This window comes from Petaurus breviceps, unplaced genomic scaffold (genome assembly GCF_028583685.1).
Source record: "Petaurus breviceps papuanus isolate PSGF00001 unplaced genomic scaffold, PetGlider_PUasm1.0 208, whole genome shotgun sequence".
Classification (NCBI taxonomy): domain Eukaryota; kingdom Metazoa; phylum Chordata; class Mammalia; order Diprotodontia; family Petauridae; genus Petaurus; species Petaurus breviceps.
In genome coordinates this window covers 29751491-29774308 of record NW_027185852.1, presented here as the reverse complement: position 1 = coordinate 29774308, position 22818 = coordinate 29751491, and the positions used below count along the sequence as shown (strand labels likewise).

At 47.3% G+C, this 22818-nt stretch overlaps 1 protein-coding gene across 1 annotated transcript in view; it reads left to right on the top strand.

Annotated features, from left to right (window-relative positions):
- LOC138165397 (nuclear autoantigenic sperm protein-like) overlaps window positions 1-22818 on the top strand; it is a 131932-nt gene that overhangs the window by 102613 nt on the left and 6501 nt on the right. The window contains exons 2-6 of the mRNA XM_069093699.1: window positions 8153-8312; window positions 19229-19279; window positions 20628-20738; window positions 21399-21479; window positions 22624-22730. Coding sequence (XP_068949800.1) covers window positions 8266-8312; window positions 19229-19279; window positions 20628-20738; window positions 21399-21479; window positions 22624-22730 — 397 coding nt within the window. The 5' untranslated portion in view covers window positions 8153-8265. The remainder of the gene's footprint in view (window positions 1-8152; window positions 8313-19228; window positions 19280-20627; window positions 20739-21398; window positions 21480-22623; window positions 22731-22818) is intronic.

The window sequence follows — 22818 nt, the reverse complement described above, 5'->3', positions numbered from 1 at the left end:
CAGTGAGTCTTTTTTCCATCCCAGGTGGGAACAGGCAGATTGAAAGATAGAACTTCAGATACTAGAGAAGGAGTCTAGCAAAGAACAGCTGGGCAGAGCATTCCAGTGCAGGGACTGAGCAAGGACCATCCCACTAGGGCAAGAGGTCCGCATCCCCTTCAGAAGGTCTGACCCTGGCCAGGTGTAATGTAATGCCAAAAGAAGGCAACTTCCCAGGTTCAAAATACCAGCATAGGTGCTCTCTATTTTATTCAGTGACAAACCAAGAACAGAGAAGATCAAAACATGACATCATTCAAAATACAGCATTTACTAAGTGTGATTAAATAATCTCCAAGTACTACCCCACCCCAGGACCTTCCAATCATTCAATCAATTACAAAGTCTCCATTCTAAATACTTCTCCACTCCTAGACTATACCTTAATTAAGTCCACCACAAAACCCCTCTTCTCAAATGGAGATTAGTTTCCAAACATAGGTAAAGTACCTTCATTTGTCAATCACAGAGCACAATAAGGTCAAAAGTTCCCCACCCCTGGATCACAATTGAATCTACCCCAGAGTTACATCAAGTTTAAACACAGCACTTAATACCCAAATGGAGGTCTTTTCTTCATCTCGACACGAGGCAAGTTCTCAGCAATCTTAGTTCCTGGGGAGACAAGGCTTAGCAAAGCCACAAGATACATTGCCAGTCCCTTCATGAATTTATCCTCTGTCTGTAGAACAGTCCTAGAACCCCTGGACACATTAGCAAAGCCCTCTCCCAGGATTTCTGTAAACATACAACAAGAAAATCCTTCTTCAGGGCTTCTGAACCAACAGAAAGGCTCCCAGACCCCTGCAACAACAGCACTGTCCCTCACCAGTGGACAGTATTCACTCTCTGTCTGCAGGACAGTCTCAGGCCTTCTTAACCAAATGCCAGGTTCCAGGACTTCTTCAACAAAAGGACAGTCTTTCACCAGTGGACAAATCTGGCAAAATAACATCAAAACAGACAGACAAAGTACCAGCAAAACAGCCATGTCTCCTCAGTCCTTGGCAGCTCAGGGGGCAGGTCTCAAAAGTCCAGGGCAATTCAGAGCGGCCTCCAGCAATTCTCTTAGTCTCTCTCTCTCCACGAGGTGCTGCTTCCAAAAAGATCTTCTGCCTCTCTCTAGTGTCTCTCCAAATCTACGTCACCAGCTCCTCCCAGTTCAGGACTTTCTTTTCACATCAACAAGCCCATCCCACAGGTGGGATTAACAAACTCTGGGTTTTAACACAATCAATTTGAAAACCAAGCCAATACAGGGGAATCTTTAATTGCCATTACTATCACACCAGGAGCAGGAAAAGGCACTGACTGGAAGTTTTATCCTTCACTGTAAAGTGCTGGGTCACAGATACGGTGCGGACATAGGAGGGGACCTGTGCCTAAGGGTTGTAGTTCAGGACAAGGAGTGGTCATAGGCTTTAGGTATGTACTGAGTTAGGAGCATGTGTAGAGCCATCTGCACTATAACCTCTCTCCCCCAACACAAAGTCCAAAGTCAGGAAATAAGGCTGGAAGAATGGACAAATCCATAAAAAGCTGTTATAGTGACAGGAATGCTCAAGACACATATACAGGAGAAGAGAATGAAAGCAAAGCCTTAAAGGAAAATTTAGCTTGACAGTACATCCTAAATGGGTATGTGACCTTAATTTTTTTTCTTTTTGGAGGGGGGAATACAGGGCAATTGGGGTTAAGTGACTTGCCCAAGGTCATATGGCTAGTAAATATTAAGTGTCTGAGGCCATATTTTTTTGAACTCAGATCCTCCTGACTCCAGGGCCTATGCTCTATTCACTGTGCCACCTAGCCACCCCATTTTGTTGCTCATCTTTCATTCTTTTTTTAAATTAAAAAAAAATTTATGTAATCTTATTGGAGCAGCTAGGTGGTGCAGTGAATAGAGCACCAGCCTTGGAGCTAGGAAGAACTGAATTCAAATGTGACCTCAAACACCTACTAGATGTGTGACCCTGGGCAAGTCACTTTACCTCAACTGCCACAAAAAAAAATAACAATCATTATTATTGGTCACAGAGACTCAGGACATAGTGAGAGCATTAAGATTTTTTTTTATCATTAGCAAAGAAAATATTATTTCATCTTTCTCTCACCCTTTAAATATTAAAGATCATACTATTGAAAAAATTGCAAAAGGAACGGATCATACACTTCTCACAGTTATGGTAGAAGATGTACTCTTAAACAAACAAGAGATAAAGGCAATTACAAAGATAAGATAGATAACTTTGATTTCTTGAAACTGAAAAGCTTCTACATATTCAAAATTAATGCACCTATGATAAGAAGAGAAGTGGTCAAATGGGAAAAAATTGTTTGCATCAGATTTCTCTAATAAGGGTTTGGCATCCAAGATGTATACAAAATTAATAAGTACAAATAAGACTAATACAATTCTCCAATATTTGAGAGGTCAAAGGATATGAACAAACAGTTCCAAAAAGAATAATTGCAAAGTATTCACAGCCACATGAACAAATGCTCCAAATCACTACAAATAAGAGAAATGCAAATCAAAACAACCTTGAAGTTTTATCTCATAACTGGCAAAGACGACAAAAATGGGAATAGTCAATTTTGGAAGAGTTGTGGGAAGAAAGGCAAACAGGTGCATTTCTGGTGGAGCTGTGAATCATTTACAACCATTTTGAAAAGCAATTTGGAATTCTATGAAAAAAGCAACAAAAATATTCCTACCCTTAGATCCAGAGATTTCACTTCTGGGCTTCTACCCCGAAGAGGTCATTGATAAGAAGAAAGTCCCTGTATGTACTAGTTATAGCAACACTTTTTGTAATTGCAAAGAACTGGAAAGAAAAGAGATGCTCATCAAGTGGGAGAATAGACAAAAATAATGATTCATAAATGTAATGGAATCTTACTTTGTTGTAAGAAATAAAGAATATGATGGAATACTGAGAAGTATGGAAAGATTTGCATGAACTGATGCAAAGTGAAATAAGCAGAGCTAAAACAATGATATATACAATGACTATAACAATGAAAATAGGAACCACCAAAAAAAACCAAAGGGAAATATTGCAAAATTATGAAGAGCAAGCATGGGTGGAGAGGAGTGATGAGATGATTGCTACCACACACACACACACACACATACACACACACACACACACCCCTTTGTAGAAGTAGGAAGTCCACAAACATTCATATGTACCGTGCATAAGTTCTTACTTTTTGAATGCATTTATTGGTTATGCTGATTTTTTCCTCTTTATTTTTCTGTCTTACAAAAAAAATACTATTTGTTATAAGGGATGGCTCTCTGGCAGATTGAATAGAAAGGGGAGGGATAATATCGAAAACTGTGGTGATGATATAAAAAAATACAAAAGTCATCAATATTGATTTTAAGAAAAAGAAAAGCCCACTTTAAGCATAGAATTTGGAACTCAAACCTTTAAATAACAATGTTAAAAAATTGGGGAAAAAAAAGAAAAATGAATCTTGTGATTAAGCAAGGCATAGCCAATAAATAACAAAGTGCTTCAATTTGGAGCCAAGGCACTTTTCCAGCTATGATAGCTACTAAAAGCAAGTACTGAATTTTGAATCCTTGTATCAGTATATCAAGTTAGCCAAGATTCGAAAAAAAATAATGAAGTGTATTCAGTCACAGATCTCTCATTAAAAATCATTATTGGAGCAGCTAGGTGGTACAGTGAATAGAGCACCAGCCTTGGGCCAGGAAGAACGGAATTCAAATGTGACCTCAAACACCTACTAGATATGTGACCCTAGGCAAGTCACTTAATCCCAACTGCCAAAAAAAAAAAAACCCCAATCATTATTATTGGTCACAGAGACTCAGGATGTAGTGAGAGCATTAAGATTGTTTTTTATCATTAGCAAAGAAAATATTATTTCATCTTTCTCTCACCCTTTAAATATTTATTTTTGTCTAAGTTTTATAAAAGAATATTTATTAAGGGCTTACCTTAGGGCAGCCTTGTGCTAAGTGCCAAGGCACTAAAGTAGACACTGTCCTCCAGGAGCTCCCATTTAACAAAAAGTTAATTCAGCAAGGGGAACTGGAATGGGGTGTGAGAGAGTAATAGCTACAATTATGAGTACAACAGTCTATGTATGCAGTTTGTAAATGTACTTATTTACTTGGTTCATTCTAATTTTCTTTCTTTTTTTTTTTTTTTTGCTTTTTGGAGGGGGAAAGGTAGGGCAATTGGGGTTAAGTGACTTGCCCAAAGTCACACGGCTAGTTTTTCTGTGAAGTCTCTGAGGCCAGGTTCATTCTAATTTTCAAAGAATGTTCTTTAAAGTCTCATGCTTGTCGCACCAAGCTGTGCGTTCACTCTCCAATACTTTCTTCCATAACTCTCTTTTCAAATTTTTTTTCTTATCACTCATTTCTTTTCCAATTATTTCCTCTACGTATATGGGATGGTACACTCAAATATCTTTTATTGATAGGTTTGTATGATCAAAAATGTTTGGGGATTATTGCCTTCAGATCCTACAGCAGTTAACTTATCCTGTCCCCTCTTCAGTTGGAATTATCTTAATTTGGTCTTGTAGTATTTTCCTATACTGCATTACCAGGCTGACCAGAAATATCTTTTCATGCCAGACTCCAATCTTGGCTCAGCTCATGGACCAATTCTTAGAGTAAGCCCCTACAGAGGGATAGTCTCCCCTCCTCCACCCAGCTGGTGAGCACTCTCTTCCCACTCAGACTACCCTGAATCTCCTTGTTTCAGCCTTCCAATAGAGAATGCTCTAGGGATGAGAAGCTGTTTATTTTTTCCCTCCTTCCCCATCTTCCTTAGCAGCTAACAGCCACGGGAGTAAGACTGTCAGGAATGCTGGTTTTATAAATAGGCAGGAAGGAATAAATGGGAGGACCACAAGAGGAGAGGTTGGGATCGGTGGTGGGGAAGGTTGCAGCAAAGGAGGAGAGGCTGAGGATGTGGAAAGACTTTGAGGATTTAGAGAAAGAGAGGGGATGATGGAGCTCAAACCTTTATAGGGACCTGCTTTTCCAAGAAGGGAATGAAGAGGCTTAGGCTAGGGGTGCTAGAGACCCCAAAATACCAACACACCGGGTCCTGCTGAATGAATTCAACTCAAGTCTTCTCTCAGCCAAAGAAAAGCAAAGCAAAGTTAATTAAAAGTTCCCACTTGTACTGGACACAGAGTAAGACTGTGCTAGAAAATTCTATGGCCCTATCACACTGGTGTGAGATGGGGTCTTATATACAGAAGGTTGTAGGAAGAATCTAAGGGTGGTCTAGAGGAGGAGTTTGGGGAGAGTCTACAGAAGGAGTTAATGAGGTAAATGAGTGATTAAGGGTGGGAAGTTGCTGGAGGCTACCAGGAGACTACAGACAATGGTGGGCTAGGCCAGTCCTAGGGTGGATTGATATTTTGATGGGCTCAAGGGTGGGAAGTAGATGGATGTAATGGGAATGCAAATTTGGAAGATCTTCCCTGCCCCTAGGCTAAAGTGCACCTGAAGCCTGGGGTGGGAGGCTTGTTTTTCAGTAGAGACTTCTTGATTGGCCAGTGAGTCAATAAGGTTGTTACATTCTCTGAGCCAGGAGACGGCTATATGAGCCCTGATGTGAGGCTTTGTTTTGGGGGCTCACTTTGAGAAGTGTTCTGTGATTTGATCTGTATTCTGGGAAGCTGTTGTCCAGGCGCCCCCCCCCCCCCCCCCCCCCCCCCTTTGAAAAACCCAGATGTTGATTTGTTATGGATGTAATGGTTGGACAGTTTGGAAAGCTGTCTACTTGATCTGTTTCTGTCTTGATAATTCTGCCTGTATACTTTGAAGTTCGGGGTGCTGACCTTTTTCCCCTGAACAAGGTAAACGATATATGTCTGACTGATTAAAGTAAGCTTGTTAACCCATTTTGAGTTGCTTTCCTTTATCAAAGCAGATCCAAGAACCTGTGTGAGCAGCCACCCTGAGGACGCTTGGGGTGCTTGCTGCTACAATGGACAATGGAGGGCTAGGCTAGTGTAGCAGCATGCACCCCAAGCGTCCTCAGGGTTGCTGCCACCACAGGTTCTTGGATCTGCTTTGATAAAGGAAAGCAACTCAAAATGGGTTAACAAGCTTACTTTAATCAGTCAGACATATATCGTTTACCTTGTTCAGGGGAAAAAGGTCAGCACCCCGAACTTCAAAGTATACAGGCAGATTTATCAAGACAGAAACAGATCAAGTAGACAGCTTTCCAAACTGTCCAGCCATTACATCTATACCCAATCAACATCTGGGTTTCAACATCTGGGTTTTTTCAAAGGGGGGGGGGCCTCTGGACAAGGGCTTCCCAGAATTCAGATCAAATCACAGAACACTTCTCAAAGTGAGCCCCCAAAACAAAGCCTCACATCAGGGCTTATATAGCCTTCTCCTGGCTCAGACAATGTAACAACCTTCTGGACCCACTGGCCAATCAAGAAGTATCTACTGAAAAACAAGCCTCCCACCCCAGGCTCCAGGTGCACTTTAGCCTAGGGGCAGGGAAGATCTTTAAAATTTACATTCCCATTACAGCTAGTAACAGAGGTTTGGGCCCAGCCACAAAGTAAGGCTTATGACCTCATGCAAATACCTCATCCAGTGGGAAGATTTAATCAGAGTTCAAGGGGGGTTCCCAGAGCCTGCACCTCATCAGTAGGAGGGTAGGCTTTCTGCGGACAGAGAAGAAAAGAGGGGATGCAGCTGGGGTCTCCAGTAGGGAGAAGGCTTGGAACAGCTTTGGCTGGGACCAATTGTCAGTCGAAGCTCTGAGCGCTGGGAGGTCAGAGAGTGGGGTGGGGGGCTCAGGGCTGAGGACTGGAGGGGTGTGAACAGCATCCAGAGCAGAAGCCAGGAAATCATGGATGAATGGAGGACAAGTCAGTGGCACTGGCCAACTCTAGGGTCAAGACCCTGACCCTCAGAAAAGTGAGACCAGAGTTGGGCTGGTAGACTGGGAGAGCCCGGAGGTCACTGAGCAGTGGAGGAATGTTTTGGAAGGGGAGGACTTGGGGCCTGGGGAATGGCTGGCTGAGAGATGATGACCAGCAGGGGAAGTTCACAGGCCAAGGTCAGGACTCTAAGGTGTGTGTGTGTGTGTTGTGCGGAGGGGAGGCTCACAGGGCTGCTCCATCATCCCGCCTCCGCTTGAGTGCTTGCACTGACCCAGAGGCTCCCCAGCTCTGGGCACTTTCTGCTGCAGCAGCGCCCATTTTCGCGGATGGGACAGCTAAGGCGCGGGGATGGGGGCAAGGTAACAGCAGCCTGGGAGCCTGAGCTCGATCCCTTGCTCCAGCGTCAGCCCCAGGCGCCCAGCGCACATTACAAGTTGGGGAAGAGGAGGGAATGAATGAACACTAGGAGGAGGAGCAGCGGAGTTAAAGGGACTAGAGGGTTTCAGCGGCTCGCGCGGTGATAGGCTGAGGACTCGGTTTGGGGCGGGACCAAAGGGAGCCCAAGGTAGGAGGAGACCCCGGCACTAAGTCTCTCGGGCCCGGGTGACGCTTTGAATGGAGAGCCGCGGGAGCAGCCTCAGCCAATAGGCAAAAGGCGTCCTTTTACGTCACCCGTTGCTGAGGCAGGAGCCATTCTGCTCCTCCCCCTCCTTTCCCTGCAGCCCTGGTCACAGTAATTAGGGTCGGCGCCGACACCTCTACCAGGAACGAGAGTGCCGGAGCAAGAGGCAGCTCGGGCCTTGGAGCCTACTCACCCCGACATGGTAGCTAAACGGGGAGTCTGGTGAAGGTTCGGGCTGCAGAGGAGACTTCAACTTCCAGCAAGCCTCGCGGCCCCTACTTCCGGAGCGCGCAGCCTACTGGGAGTTGGAGTCCTGGAGCACTATGGCATCTTTCCAGGGAAATGTGTTTTCTCCAGAGTCGTGGGCCCGCCGGCAGGGGTCGGTCTGTCTACTCTTACCAGCAGAACCGCCGGCTTGGCCAGGGCACTCCAAGTCCACCGACAGCAGGATAGCGAAGGAGAGGGACCTGGAGAGGGCGAGACCGGCGCTGGCCCTTTAAACGCGGAACGGAAGTGGGTGGGCGGGGCCCAGGGCCGCGCTATATAAAGCGGCCCGAGCGACGCGGGCTCTCCAATCTGCCATTTTCTGCTTCGGGAGCTGTGGAACTCTCGGCCCCTGTCTCCCCTTCCCTTCTCTCCTCCCCTCCCCATCTCTCTCCTCTGCACCCGTCCACGTCTGAGACACCATGGCCGCCGAGCCCGCCACGATCGCCGAGCTCGCCCAAGCCGACAAGTGAGTGGGCCAGGGGCGGGAGCGGGGCGGGGTCTGTGCCCGGTTCGAGCGAGGGGCCAGGGTGGGGGGCGGTGGCGGCCTTCCCTCCCCTCCTTTTCCCTCTCTGGTTTTTCTTTTGGTCGCCCGCCATCTTGCCGGCGCTGCGGCGGTTTCTCCATCTTACCCGCCCGGGTCCCGGGGAGGCCGGTGAGGGGAGGGGGTGCGGGGCACGTGCACGTGCACGCGCATTCCCTCAGTCTCTTGGCCATTCCGCTCCAGGTGATTTGGCGCCAAAAGAAAGGTTCCCTCACGAGGAGCGAGGCTGCCCCGGAGGGGGCGGGGCTCCTTAGCGCCTGCGCGGGCGCGTGCTGCTTAGGGGGCGGGGGTTTCCTGGCGTCTTAGCGCGCTTGCGCGGGCGCGTGCGGCGGAGGGGGCGGAGCCACCAGGAAGCGGGAAAACTCCCATTGTCTCTGGCGGCTCGAGGTGGCGGCTGGGTGAGGGGGGAATGCGTTGTGCGCGTGCGCGATTGGGGGCGGATCTAGTGCCCAGGTTTCGGGCCTCAGTTTCCCTTTTCCAAAGATGTGGTGGACGGAGCTGCGTGGGCCACATTTCACTGCAGCTTTATCCTGTAGTACAGGTTGAGGGGGAGAGGCATTCCCTGGGACTGGGTCCCTGGGCCTTAGTGATTCTCCCTGCGAAATGGGTGTATTAAGGAGACCCGCGGGCGCCAGCCATAGCTTTGTGAGCTTTGCCGAGGCGCATTTCTCTGCCTCCTCTGGCCCAGGCTGCGTGCAGTGCCGGTTCCGATTGTGTCCATGGGTTCGCAGTCAGAGGAGTCTTGACACGTCCTTCCTCTGGCCCTTTGCCCCCAGGGTCATGGGGGGGGACCAGCCTGGGTCTGTGTGAGCCCCTGAGGAGGGGTGTGCCGAGCCTGGGATGGGGGGCGGGGCCGCCTATGCTAAGAGGCCGTTATGCTGGCGTGGGGGAGGGTTGGCACTGTATCTTGAGTGTCTCCCTAAGTTAAGGCACGTGGTGGGGGAGCCCGAGAGGATGGCTTGGCTTCCTGGGTTTCACCAGCAGGCAGCCCAGCCGAGGGGTGGAAATGATGGGACCCGAGCTCAGGATAGAGGAGGGGGGAGACTTTAGGAGAGTAATCCCGGAGTAAGTCCAGGAGATGCCGCCTTGGGAGCTGCTCAGGATTAAAGTTCTCCAAGACAGAATCAGTTCCAGTGGGAGGAAAAAGGAGACTTGCCCGGAGAAGAGGGTGCAGAGGTAGAGAAGAAAAGAAGGAAGCAACTCCAAATAATGAATGGAGTGTATCGCACTCTAAAAATAGAAATGCTAAAAGTTCAGAAAGACCTGCAGCTGGCAAAGGAATATAAAACAAGAAAGGCTATATTGGAAGAAGAAGGAGGCTCAAAGCAGGAGTGGGACCTGGGCTTGGGGTAGATGGGGTGATGACTGTGAAGAAAGACCACCGAGCTGCTCAGGTCTTGTTTTCATCTTTTGTCCACAAGGACAAAGTGGAAATGATGGAACAAAAATGACTGAGGGATGTTGATAGCCATGATAAGCAAGTAGTCCTTAGTCCTCACTGGGATGGTGGAAATTTAAGTCCCCAGGGCGAGGTGGTCCTGAAATCCCTGGCATGTATGGGAGTACTGAGCCTCTGTTTAGTGCTATGGGAAGGATCTTGGAAAACTGGCTGTGGATCACAAACTTGGAAAGGAAGGGCACATGTGAAGGGAAGTCAATGCCAAGGAGTGAGTGTGGCTTGGATTCCTGGGGAAAGTCTAGAACAGATCACCAAAGAGTGATCAGTGAGAAAGAATCTGCCAGTCTGGCTCTATCCAGCGCAGGTTGTGCTGGACCAACTTTATTTCCTTTTCGAACAATCATACTAAACTAGTAGATGAAGAAAATTTTGTTGTAGGTATAGTTTACCTAGATTTTAACAAAGTTTTTTTTTTTTTTTTATAAATCCTCTTAGACTGTTCTGGTGATGAACTGCAGAAATAGGGATTGGGCAATAATTTAACCCATTGGATTCAGAACTAATTGGATGAATGGACAGACTCCAGGTGGTTGTTATTGGTTTCCTGGCTTGGGTGATGATCCTGGGTTATTTAACATTTTTCTCAGTACCTTGGATAAAGGCATACTTGGTAGGCACAAAAAACTTGGCAGGTGATACAGAGCAAGGAAGGAGAGCTAATACAGAAAAGACAGGTTCCTAAAGAAAGGATCTTGATAGGCTAGAAAGAGCATTGGGCTGAATCTAATTAGATAATCTTCATTAGGAGTGAATGTAAAGCCTTACACTTGGGTATAGGAAATGAGTACAAATATGGAGGCATAAATAGATTTGAATGGAACCTGGAGCTGTATTAGGGCCATCTCTTTCTGGAAGAGAGAGGTCCTTGGTTTGTCATTGATAAACTAGAGAATGTACTGAGGAAGGGACCCAGGATGACCTAGGGCCACTTGAGCCCAGGTTTCAAGCCTTGGAGGATGGTGGTGGTGCCTGGACATATTTACTGGGAAGTTAGGAAGGGACCAAAGGTTTTGGGGACAGATAAGGGGTTGTGTTTTGGGCATGTTGAATTTAAACTGTCAATAGTGGACATGTATCTAGATCCAGATGTCCAGTAGGCAGTTGGAGATGTAAGACTGAAGGTCAGGAGAGAGGTTAGGACTGAATAAATCTTAAGAATTAACTGCGTAAAAGATAATTGAATCCATACAAGTTGATGAGGATAAGCAAGATGGTAGCATACAGGATTGAAGAACAAAGGACCCAGGAAATAGCCTTGGGAGACATCCACAGTTAGTGAATGTGATGTGGCTGAAGATTTCACCAGGAGACTGAGAAGGAGCTGATTAGCTGGAACCAGGAGAGAGCAGTGCCATTAAAACCTAAAGAGGAGAATATTTGGGAGGCATAGGTGATTGACAATGTCAGAAGTTGCTTGCAGAAAGGTCAAGAAGGATGAGGACTGAGAAAAGGCCTTTGGATTTGGTGATAAGAGATCATTATTAACTTTGAGGACAGTTGTTTCAGGTAAACGATCCTGAGCCATGCTCCAAAGTTAAGAAGAAATTGAGAGATAAGGAAGTGGAGGCAGATTATAGATGGTTTTCTCAAGGAATTTAGCCACAAAAGGGATGAGTCTGGAAGGGTCACCGTTTTTTAAGGGTGGAGGAGATAGAGGTAAGTGTGAAGATAGCAGGGAAGTAGCCAGTAGAAAGGGAGGCACTGGAGATTCGAGACAGTAGGGATGAGCTAGAGAAGATGGGTATGTTCACAGAGACAAGGAGTAGGGCTGTCTCTGTGTGAGAGAGGGGCAGAGGACAAGCAGGTTGGGCGGGGGGAGATGAGGGAAGAAGAGGGAGCTCTTGGTGAATGGCTTTTTTGTAGTGAAATATGAGGCAAGTATTTTAGGTGAGACAGTTGAGGGAAGGGGAGCCATGGGAACTTGGAGGAGGGAAGAAAAGGTTTGCAGAAAGCCGCTGTGGTGAGTGGGATCATGAGTCTATGAGGGAACTGTAAAAGCATTTGCTTGCCCTGGTTAGGGCCCAGTTGAGATGAAATAAGAAATTGGTGGTAGAGGGGCAGCTAGGTGGCGCAGTGAATTAGAGCACTGGCCCTGGAGTTGGGACCTGAGTTGAAATGTGGTCTCACACTAAACACTAGCTGTGTGACCTTGGGCAAGTCACTCAACCCCAATTTGTCCTGCCTTCCTCCAAAAAAAGAGACCGAAATTGGTAGTAGATCCAGCCAGCAGGTTTTCTCCAGCTTCTTTCAGCTGTACATGAATAGAAGGGAAGGCACCAGGTGGTAGGAATAATCCAAGATGGTGGCTTACAGGGCAAGACAAGGTCTGTGCTGGGACTGGGGGTCAAGGGACTGGAAAGAAGAGACCAGTGCAGAGTTGAACTGATTCATCACTGGAACAATGGGAGAAGGAGGGGATGGCCTAGCAAAGAGCTGAGGAGCAGAGGGATTGGAGGTGGGGGCGGGGGGGAGCTAGGGGCTGTGGGGTATTTAGTGTGGGACTGGTACTTGAAATATATAGATGTGGAGGAAGAAGAAAGACAAGCATCTCATAAGTACCTTTTAGGTGCCAGCCACTGGTACTTCATAAATGATATCCTACTTGATCCTCACAACAACCTGGGAGGTGGTGCTGTTGTTATCTATCCCTATTTTACAGATGAGGAAATTGAGGCAGAGACAGGTTACATAACTTGCACAGGGTTTAATTTGAACTCAGGTCTTCCTGGCTCCAGGCTGTGCCACCTAGCTGCCAAGTGTAATAGCAATGACTTGAACCTCTCGGAACTAATATAGTCCCCAAGAGGGCTGAGGACCAGTCTGACAGACAGGAAAAACCCCAGTGGTGAGAAGTGTCAAGGAGGCCCTCAAGGAGTGGGGTACCCTCTCTAGGGGGTGAGGGAGCCACTGCCTCGTAAGATTGAGCATGACCTAAGAGGTGAGGATAGAGGATGGCTTCTAGAGAGAAGCAGGAGCACCTTAGGGCAAAGGGTGAGGAGAAATGCTCAGCTTGGGGGGCAGGGCGAGGGCAGAGAATTGAAGGGAAAGTAAAAGGCTGGGGTCATGTCTGTGGGATCCTGGGCATTTGCCCCAGGGAATCCTCTGAGCTAGATGTCCATGACCATGACCAGGTCGAGTTTTCAGAGTGGCACATCCCTCCATGCAGAGAGCACAAATACCTGCTGGGCTGCACTTGAAAGACCTAAAGGTTGGATGTGACTGCCCAGGAATTATGATCATCCCTTGTCCTAGCAAGTGCTCCAGAAGTTGGCATCTAATCTTTTAAAACTTCAACATGGAATCAATTCAGATTTGTTTTATAATCTTTGGGAACCATTTACATTTGTTTTTGTTTTGTTTTTGCCTTTTGGAGGACAATTGGGGTTAAGTAACTTGCCCAAGGTTACATGGCTAGTTTTTTTGTGTGGGGGTGTTAAGTGTCTGAGGCCAGAACTGAACTCCTGACTCTGGGATTGGCACTTTACTCACTGCACCATGTAGCCACCCCCGGAATCATTTACATTTGTCAAACCTGAAAACAAAATTTTTTTTTTCTTTGCTTTTTGGAGGGCAATTGGGATTAAGTGACTTGCCCAAGGTCACACGGCTAGTTTTTTGTGTTAAGTGTCTGAGGCCCGATTTGATTTGAACTCAGGTCCTCCTGACTCCAGGGCTGGTGCTCTATTCACTGCGCCACCTAGCCACCCCTCAATTATTTTTTTAAGCACCAGCCATGAGGAGGTCTCATCCCTGTGCTCCACTGCTGGTGAAAAACTGAGCAAGTCATTGGTTCTTGGTGTCTTAGAGGAGAGGATTAGGATGTATGATTAGAATACAAATGATGTTTGATATAAACTGGGGACTTTGAGTGGCCTGCTAATGGAGGAGTAAGGAGGTGGCATTAGATTTATGCAGTTATGGAAGCTCAGTCTTAAGAAAGATGAAGATGGGGGATGATAGAAGGGAGGACACATTGGGGGAAAGAGTAGTTAGAAGCAAATACTTTTGAAAAGGGGACCAGGGTCAAAGGAGAAAATAGAGTAAGTGGGGGGTGGGATAGGATGGAGGGAAATAGGGTTAGTCTTTCACAACCGGACTACTGTGGAAATGTTTTGCCTAACTACACATGTACAACTATGTTGAATTGCTTGTCTTCCCAGTGGGGGTGGGTAAGGAGGGAAGAAGGGAGAGAATCTGGAAATCAAAGTTTTAAAAACAAATGTTAAAAATTGTTTTTACATGCAACTGAGAAATAAGATACACAGGTAGGGGGTATAGAAATTCATCTTGCCCTACCAGAAAGTAAGGGGTTAGAAGAGAGGGCAGATTTGGGGGAAGGGTATATGGCATGCTTGCCATTTTGGGGTGGGGGGTAGGGGAGAGATAGGGAGAAATTTTGTAACTCAAAATCTTGTGGAAGTGAATGTTGAAAGCTAAAAAATTAATTAAAAAATTTAGAAAAGGAAAGCTGAAGGTTGGCTTTGGGACCATACTTGTAATTGTCTGGGTGTGGCAGGAGTGGGAGGACAAAGTGGGAAGGCATGCTGTGTGCAGCCCCTTGTCAAAGAAAGATATGATGGAACTTAGTGGAATGCAAGCTCAGTGTGATCCTTGTCACTGAGGCTGGGGCGGAGATGATCCCGGGTCCTGGTCACGCCACTGAAGGCTTGTATACAGTCTGGGAGCCCTTTAGAAAGGTCCAGCAGAGGGTAGTCAGGGAGGGGAGAAGGAGATCCTTAAAGGGAAACTAAAAGTAGTGGCCTTCCCCAGGCACAGGCTCTATGGACCATCTCCTATTGATTTCATCAGTGTTTCTCTCCTTCAGGTGTTCTTGGATTAAATGGCACCATACCTGTCCTAAAATGCTATGGGTTTTGTACCATAGAATGCAGAAGGAGAGGTTTGGGGTAGGATGGAGAGGAAAAGGTAATTAAATGGTTAGATGGAAGGATGAGGCCAGCAGAGTCAAGTCAGAAGCACAGACGAGTTTTGGCAGAAACACAATTGCTATCAGATGTTGAGCTTGTCTTAAGTGACAGTTCCTTACGAGTCATTCATCTAGATTATAGGTGTTATCTGGGAAAGAGAAACCTTCTGAAGTGATTCTTTGGGAAGTATAGATGTCAAGGGCCGCAGAAAATGAGGAAGAGAGTGAGCCAGGTAGGACAGGAGATTATCACAAAGTAGGGTCTGGGCAAATGAGGCCGGGAAAACCATCCGTCCCTCTCACAGCAGTTGGGGGGGGGGGGCAGTGAGACCAGATGGCTAGTTTAATACAGAGCCTGACAGTGTTTTGTGCCTCAAGACCTTGAAAGAGAAGAACCCCTGTGGTCCCTGGTCTGCCTGCTTGCCTTAGTGCTTGAGCAAGGAACATCCACCAGTGATCAGGGGCTTCCTTCCACTTAAAAAGATTTTGTCACTGTTCTTTGTTTCTCCACCTGCCCCTCTTTTACCTAGAGAGTGTAAAAGAGAAGGTTCCCATCCGAAATCTTCGATGTCACTTGTCATGGCACGCTCATGGTTTGTTGGCCTCACTTGCCACTGTGCGTGGTATGTGTGCAGCATTGATTTTTCTTTAAAATGTTCATACCCTTTAACTCAAGAAATTAGTCACTTGCTTACCATAATTCTAAATTGCTCTCCAGATTGATTGGACCAATTCACAGCTCCACCAAGAATACATTAGTGCATCAGTCTTTTAACTTTCTGGGTATGAGGTCCATTAGGAGCACTTGAAAAGTTGTTTTTCCCTTGGAGCCTAAAGGACAGAAAACTAGGGAGGGATATCTGGTTCTAATTTTATGCACTTAAATCTAAGGACGGGGAAAATCTAGATTATCAGGGTGTACTTAGCTATAGCCTAGTATGAGGTAAGTTGGAGACTTGTTCCCATTTTTCTTTTTTTTTTTTTTTTAAGCAGGGTTAAGTAACTTGCTCAAGGTTACACAGCCAGTTATTTCTGGGTGTGGTGCTAAGTATCTGAGCCTGGATTTGATCTCCAGGTCATCCAGACACTGGGGCCAGTGCTCTTACTCGCCTACCTGGCCGCCCCTCCATTTTTATTTTTTAAAGCCATGCAGAACAGACTGATTTATAGGATTAAAGGGACAGTTACAGTTCATCATAGAAGGATCCCTGAGCTGTGTTTCAGTTGTGTCTGATTTTTTATGACTCCATTTGGGGTTTTCTTGCAAAGATACTGGAGTGCTTTGCTATTTCCTTCTCCCGTTCATTTTACAGATAAGGAAACTGAGGCAGACAGGGTGAAGTGACTTGCCCAGGGTTACCAACTTAGTCTCTGAGGCTGGATTTGAACTCAGGAAGGTGAAGTCTTCCTGACTCTAGGCCTTGTACTCTGCTCTATGGTGTTGCCAGCTATCCCAGGCACTTAATAGCAGTGTGATATTGGGCATCACTTAATTTCCGATAGCACCTCATTTGTATGGTGGGAATAGTGGCACTTACTTCACTAACTGTGTGTATTAAATGTGTGTAAAATGCTTTGCAGATGTTAAACACTGCTTGTCAACATTGGTTAATTATCTGTGTAACCTTGAACAAGTTAATTAACTCCTCTTTTCTCTGTTGATTTGGCTTATGAGAGCCGATCTGGGTCAGGATTGAGTGGATGGTGGGATTTATCCCTGGATGGAATTTGCTTTCACAAACCTTAGTGTTACACTTCTTTGGGGCATTGGTATTCTGAAGAAACCTATGGATGAGATAGGACAGAAGCTGGATTGTAGTGTGATGATAGTCTTGAAAATTAGGTAGCCTTGTGAAAGGTTCCAGCCAGGTCCAGCTCCCTGAAGAATACCTCAGAAAGAAGCAAAAACTGCCAGATTAAACAAATTGAGTAGAACCAAAGAGAAATCCCAATGAATTCCACTGAGTCCAGAGCTTGAACTTGTACCTGGGGATCTACAGCCAGTACAGTCTTCTGTGTGGCTGTATCAAGAGATAGGACAATGCTGTGGGCCTGGGCCCATGGCGCCTTTCAGATAGGACCCGTACCAGAAGATCAGTAAGGCCTGAGGTCCTCATAAGCATCTCCTGGTAGGTGAATACACAGAACAGCCTGAGAATAGGCAGAGGGTACAACCCTAGTTTGGGGCAGCTAGGTGGTTCAGTAGATAGAATGGAGTCAGGAAGACTCATCCTCCTGCGTTCAAATCTGGCTTCAGACACTTGCTGGCTATGCGATCCTGGGCAAGTCACTTCACCCTGTCTGCCTCAGTTTCCTCACCTGTAAAATGAGCTGGAGAAGGAAATGGCAAACCTCTCCAGTATCTCTGCCAAGAACACCCCAAATGGGGTCATGAAGAGTAGGATACAACTGAAAGCAATTGAACAGCAAAGCTACCCTAGTCTGAGTTAAGGCCCAACCAGGGCTCTTAAGAAGCTCTTCCTTTAAATGTCTGTGGTAGAGATGGAAAGATGTCACTAGCCTCCCTTTCCAGAACCTTAGCCTAGGAGCTGAGGTGGGAGACGTACAGAAAAGACTCTACTACAGTGAAAGAGAAATACTGTAAGTGAAGAGAATCCCAAGAGGAAAAAATCAGAACTGAACGATAGAGAGAAACGGGACGTTATTGTGTCCTCTGGTAGATAAAGCACTGGGGATGCCAAGACAGGGCCAAGGAACTTAGATTCTGCCAGGAGACGATGTGGGACATCCCACATGAGGGGTACTTGGGAAGGCTCAATCAGAAGGATCAGAGAGATGTCGAGGTGAAATTGGCAGCTGCTTGGCCATGGAGCCGAGGGAGATCCAAGATTGGAGAACGACACCCAGATTCTTGTTCTCTTGGCTGGAAATAGGAGCATGCCCTGGATAGAAACAGGGGAGTGAGGAGGGTTGGGTTTGGGGGAAGGAGAAGGAGCTCTGTCTGGAGCATGTGGAATTTGAGATGCCCGTGGGACATGTAGGAGGATAAATGACTAATCTGCAGCTGGATTGAAGCTCCAGGGAGAAAGAAGTCAGTCATCTATCAGTCCCTTACTGTACTTCCAGTGAGCCAACAAGTTTCAGCTGCATGCATGCAGAGCTTTCAGTGTAAACATCCATGCCTCAGAAATCAGGGCTTGACTTTGTTTTGTCGGGTCCTGAGAAAGAGATGGGAAAAAATGTCAGGAATGCAGATTGTACTTTAAAGTGTGGCCAGTAAATGCTTACTTGCACCTCCCTGGCTGCCAGGGACCTCAGTGGTCATGTCATGTACTCTAGCCCACAGATGAGAAGAATCCTCACTGAAACCTGTTGGGCAGGTTGGCAGGCTATACCTCAGAGCAGGGCCACTTTCTTTGTCTGCCCTTTGGGTTGGTCCTTCTGATGCTGGAAGACAGTTGTGTGTAGTCCCAGAGTCTTCTCCAGGCTAAATAGCATCATTTCCTTAAGACTGATCCTCGTATGACATGAATACAAGGCCTGGTTGCCATCCTCTGGAGACTGTCCAGATTATCAGTGTCCCCAGAACGGGAACCTGGTTCTCTAGACAAGGCTAGAATATGGTGGGATTGTTATTTCCTTGTTTCTGGAAGCTGTTAATGCAGTCCAAGATCCCATTAACTTTTGTCTGCCTTGTCACATGGGTGACTGGTGGAGCCATTGAACTGGCTGGATTTGAACTCGGGTCCTCCTGACTCCAGGCCCAGTGCTCTATTCACTGTGCTACCTAGCTGCCCCCCCAGGAAGATGTTTAAAAACAACAAACAAGGTGAGCAGGAGGATCCCCTGCCAGCTTTCCAAACTCTTTGTTGCTTCACCTTCACCTTAAGTGAATGGATGGAAAGGCATGGAGGCGGCTCTCCTGTGTACCTGCCAAAGCAGGGCATGCAGGTGCAAAGTGAGGACAATTCTGCCCTCCCAGCGCCCATTCTACTGGACACAACCCGAGCAAGGGAGGTCATACCTAGTGGAGCCACAGAATAGATTTGTTTGCTGTAGCTTTGGTAGGATTGATTGGGGGATGGTGGGGTGAAACAAGCTTGGCTTTCCACCCCTCCAGTCAAACCTAGCAGCTGTACCAGCTCTCTCCTTTGGGAGACAGGATCATAGGTTTGGGGTCCTCCCATAGTAGCCCAGGCGTCTCCTTCCCCATGTTTGCCTAAGTGACTTGCCCCTAGTCCAGGATCTCCATCCTTGCCAAGAACAGGACCCTTTCATTGTGTTGGAAGAGAGGTGCTTTGGGTGCTTGTCCAGTCAGTGCTCTTGAAGGAAGCCCAAGTTCTGCTGGGAGGGGCAGGGTTGACTTGCCAGTAGATGCTGGAAAGATCTCATGGGGTTTTTTTCCTCTTTTTTCCTATAAATTTGAAGTGGTCAGAGTATACGTGAGAATTAGCCACTGCCCAGTCTAATTTTACCTGTCTTAAATCTCTCTAGAAGGGAAGAGGAGTCCCCTGCTCCATCCACATCTGCAGACAAAACTGATAGGTAAGCATCAGTGACATTCATAAACGTGGCAGTGGTAGCTGTCAGCCTGGAATGGAAACATGAGTACTTCATGCTTAACTTGCTTCTGTTTGGTGGGTGAGGCCTGGGCACATCTTGGTGGAACCAAAGAAGATTTGGGGGCCACTTGACTGAATCTTTTCATGAAAAACCCTTGGGAAATCTGCCTTTGATTTTTCCAAGCTGAGCATCTGTGTTTCAGAAGCTGATTTGGGGCTGGCTCCAGGGTTTCTGTTAGCACTGGTACAAGACTTGTTCTCACTTAGCGCTCCTGGATGTGGCTGGTTGCGTGTTGGGCCTTTTAGCCTGAAACTATGGCAGCTTGAAAACCAGGGGTGGTTTGGAGGGGGGCGTTTCCAAGGGAGATTACAGCAGTGATGTAGTTGACTGATTTGTCTCACTGGGGAGAAGAGCAGGGCCGCTGCCCCTCAGCTGAGCTGGCTTCAGTCTGACCGAGAGTGAGGGCACCCCTTCTGTCACCGTCAGGATGAGGTTCCTTAAAGATTTGAAGGAATAGTGATGGTGTTGGATGAACTTGATTGACCCCAGGAACTTAGAGGGATTTGATCTCCTTTGCTCATTCAATAACCCCTAGTATGTACTAACCACTAACACTGATGAGAGTTAAGTGTCTGCTCTGGAGATGAGGGTATAGCTGATGTTTAACCACAAGACCAGTCAGAGTCCCTCCCAAAGCTCACGGCCACCGAGGTACGTGATGCCAGGTAAGTAAAGGCTCAAGGTCACCTAACGCAACTTGGTAACTTCAGTCCAGGCAGTCAGCCTTTCACACATGAATTGATTAGCTGAAGAGGCCTGAGGCCTAGCCTGAGCATTCTTCCTGGTTGCTACTCCTGATATTAGATGTCCAGTAAGATGGTCCTCTGGTTGTCCAGGCGAGTTTGCTCCCATGCCAGAGCCTGAATTCTGAGACTGCACTAGTGTTCTGCTCATTCTGCAGACTGCTGGTGCAAGTGGGGCCCTGCCTTCTAATGTGGAGGGGCTTGGTGGCAGGGGGCACACTTCTAAACACGTTGTTCTAGTGACTAGCATTGGAGGGGTTTCACAAAGCTTTTGGCTTAAAAGGTGATGAATGTGGCAAGCTAGTGGATGTGAATGGAGGGGGAAGGCCTGGGGGGTTTGGGTTAGGGGGAACATTCTTTAGGACACAGGAGGCTTTCTTTTCCCCCTGGGGATTGGGGTGGGGATTGGTTTTGTGGTGCTAGGCTGGACTCAGTGACCCTGCTGTTATACGGTGTGGGTGTTGGTTCTGACCCATAGTATCTGGTTTTTGTTTCTCTTCCTGTATCTGTCTCTCCTTCCCCCCCAGCCTGGATGTGGATAGTGAATCTAAGAAGCTGCTGGGCTTGGGCCAGAAACATCTGGTGATGGGAGACATCCCAGCAGCTGTCAATGCATTCCAGGAGGCAGCTAGTCTCTTGTAAGTATCGATGCTTGCTTTGAGTAGAGAGGGGCAGACTGAAGGTTAATAGGGCAAAGGATCTCTTAAGCTCTGTCTTCCCTTGTCATCTCCCCCTCCTTGTTCATGCCTTTGGCTTGAGTTACTTTCCCTGACTTCATGCCTTCTTCCCCATCCTGTCCTGTGCCCAGCCATCAGACAGAGAGCACCCAGAACATTTGGATGGGGGCCCTTTGACTGGAGTGTATGACTGTTCTAAGCTGTGTCCCGCCCCTTAGCACTGGGCACAAATGAGGCCTGCCTACATGGCATTGTCCTCAGGCGTCTGTCCCTAGTGAAATGAGAAATGGTGCCAGGGGCTTACTCAGTGATATCTATCGAAGTCAATTTTGTAGTGCAGGGGACTTGAAGGAGTCACTGTCCTGTCATTCAGTGTTAGATACTTGCCTTGGTGATGAAAACCCTTGGCACTGCCTCTGTGTGGGTCAAAGAGGGCAAGGCTGCTCTGGCTTCAGGACCTGTCCTCTGGCCCATACCACAGTCCAGCCTGTTTGTTCGCCCGTCATTCCCATTCCCCTTACATCGAGTGCTCAGGACATAGGGGAAGCACAGCTTGAGGTGCTGGCTTTGTAGGTGAGAGAGCTTCTCTTATTTTTTTGCCATGTGTCCTTTCCTCTCTAGGGGTAAGAAATACGGAGAGACAGCTAATGAGTGTGGAGAAGCCTTCTTTTACTATGGGAAATCTCTCCTGGAGTTAGCAAGGTATGTCTTCCAAGGCTCAGTGCCTGGGATGCATGGAGGGCACTGGAGCTTTGACCTTCTTCTACCAAGGTGGCACATGGTGGGGGTAGGAGGAGGACCCAGTTAGCAGGATGAGCAGAGTTGTTGTCAAAGTCTTTGAGCGGCTGCTTGATAGAGGCCAAGCAGGATGCAGATGCTTTGGTTCTGGATGGGAAGCCATAGAAATGGAGAGGTAGATGTGCTTTCATCTGTCCAAGGACTGGAATTGATGAGTCTGGAATGAAAGAGCATCTTTCTTAGCCCACTGTGCAAGCTTGATGGAAGTGGGTAGACATGGAGGTCAAGGACCCTTCATTAGGTGGTAAAATCAAGGCCATAAGATACCTTGGTTCCTTCAAGGGCTGGGGACAGGGCTTCCTCGGGCTGTCACTGGTAGAGGGAACCCTGGAAAAGACCTCCTTTGCCATAGCAGGCTGGCATGTTGTCTTGCCACCTGCCAGGGGCTGCTGCCCATGCCACACTGCCACCCACAGAATTGCAAGGGTTTTCAATCTATTAGGTCAGACTGAGCAACTTAGAAATCTAGTGGTTTCTTATATTACGTGAGCTAATAAGTCATCCATCAACAACTTAATTCTGGTCAGTTGCCAGTGTTGACTGTGACGGTAGCTTGGATTGCTACCATGCTTCAGAATCGGCAAAGTAGGTACCTCACACAGCCCTGGTCTCTGAGAGGGCAGGCAGTGCTCATAGCATTTATAGAGAGGAACAGTGTGGTTGGAAGGGCCCCAGGCCAGAAGTACATGGGGAAATCATTTGGGAGCCTGTCGCTAAGACCCCCCAACTCTACACGTGAGGCATCCCTAATATTGGCTGTCACTGCTTCCCTGGGAGGGGGAAGGGCCCATGGTTATTTTCTGAAATCTCAGCAGTAAATGTAGCACCAGGACCTCAGTGCCCAGAGCCCCCAGCAGCCATCCGTTTGCTCCAGCACTTGCTTTTGCGCCCCCTGCCCTCCCCCCAGTGCTCACTAACCCTTTTGCTCTCTACACTTGGCACTCTGCTCTGCTGTATTTTGAGCTCAGCACAGGGTGTTGCTAGTCCTGGCCTCAGGAGGAGCCCAGCTGTGGTATCTTGGTACTTTCTATGTTTGTTCTCCTCCTAGAATGGAGAATGGTGTGTTAGGAAATGCCCTGGATGGAGTACCAGTGGATGAAGATGGAGAGAGAGCAGAAGATCAGTCTGTGGTAGAGAGTACTGATAACGTAGAGGGTATGTAGCGCTGCATGTCCCGCCTCCTAGAGCCGCCTTCCCTGAAGGCTGTCTGCTGCCACGTGTCCAGGCAACGCTCAGACGTTCA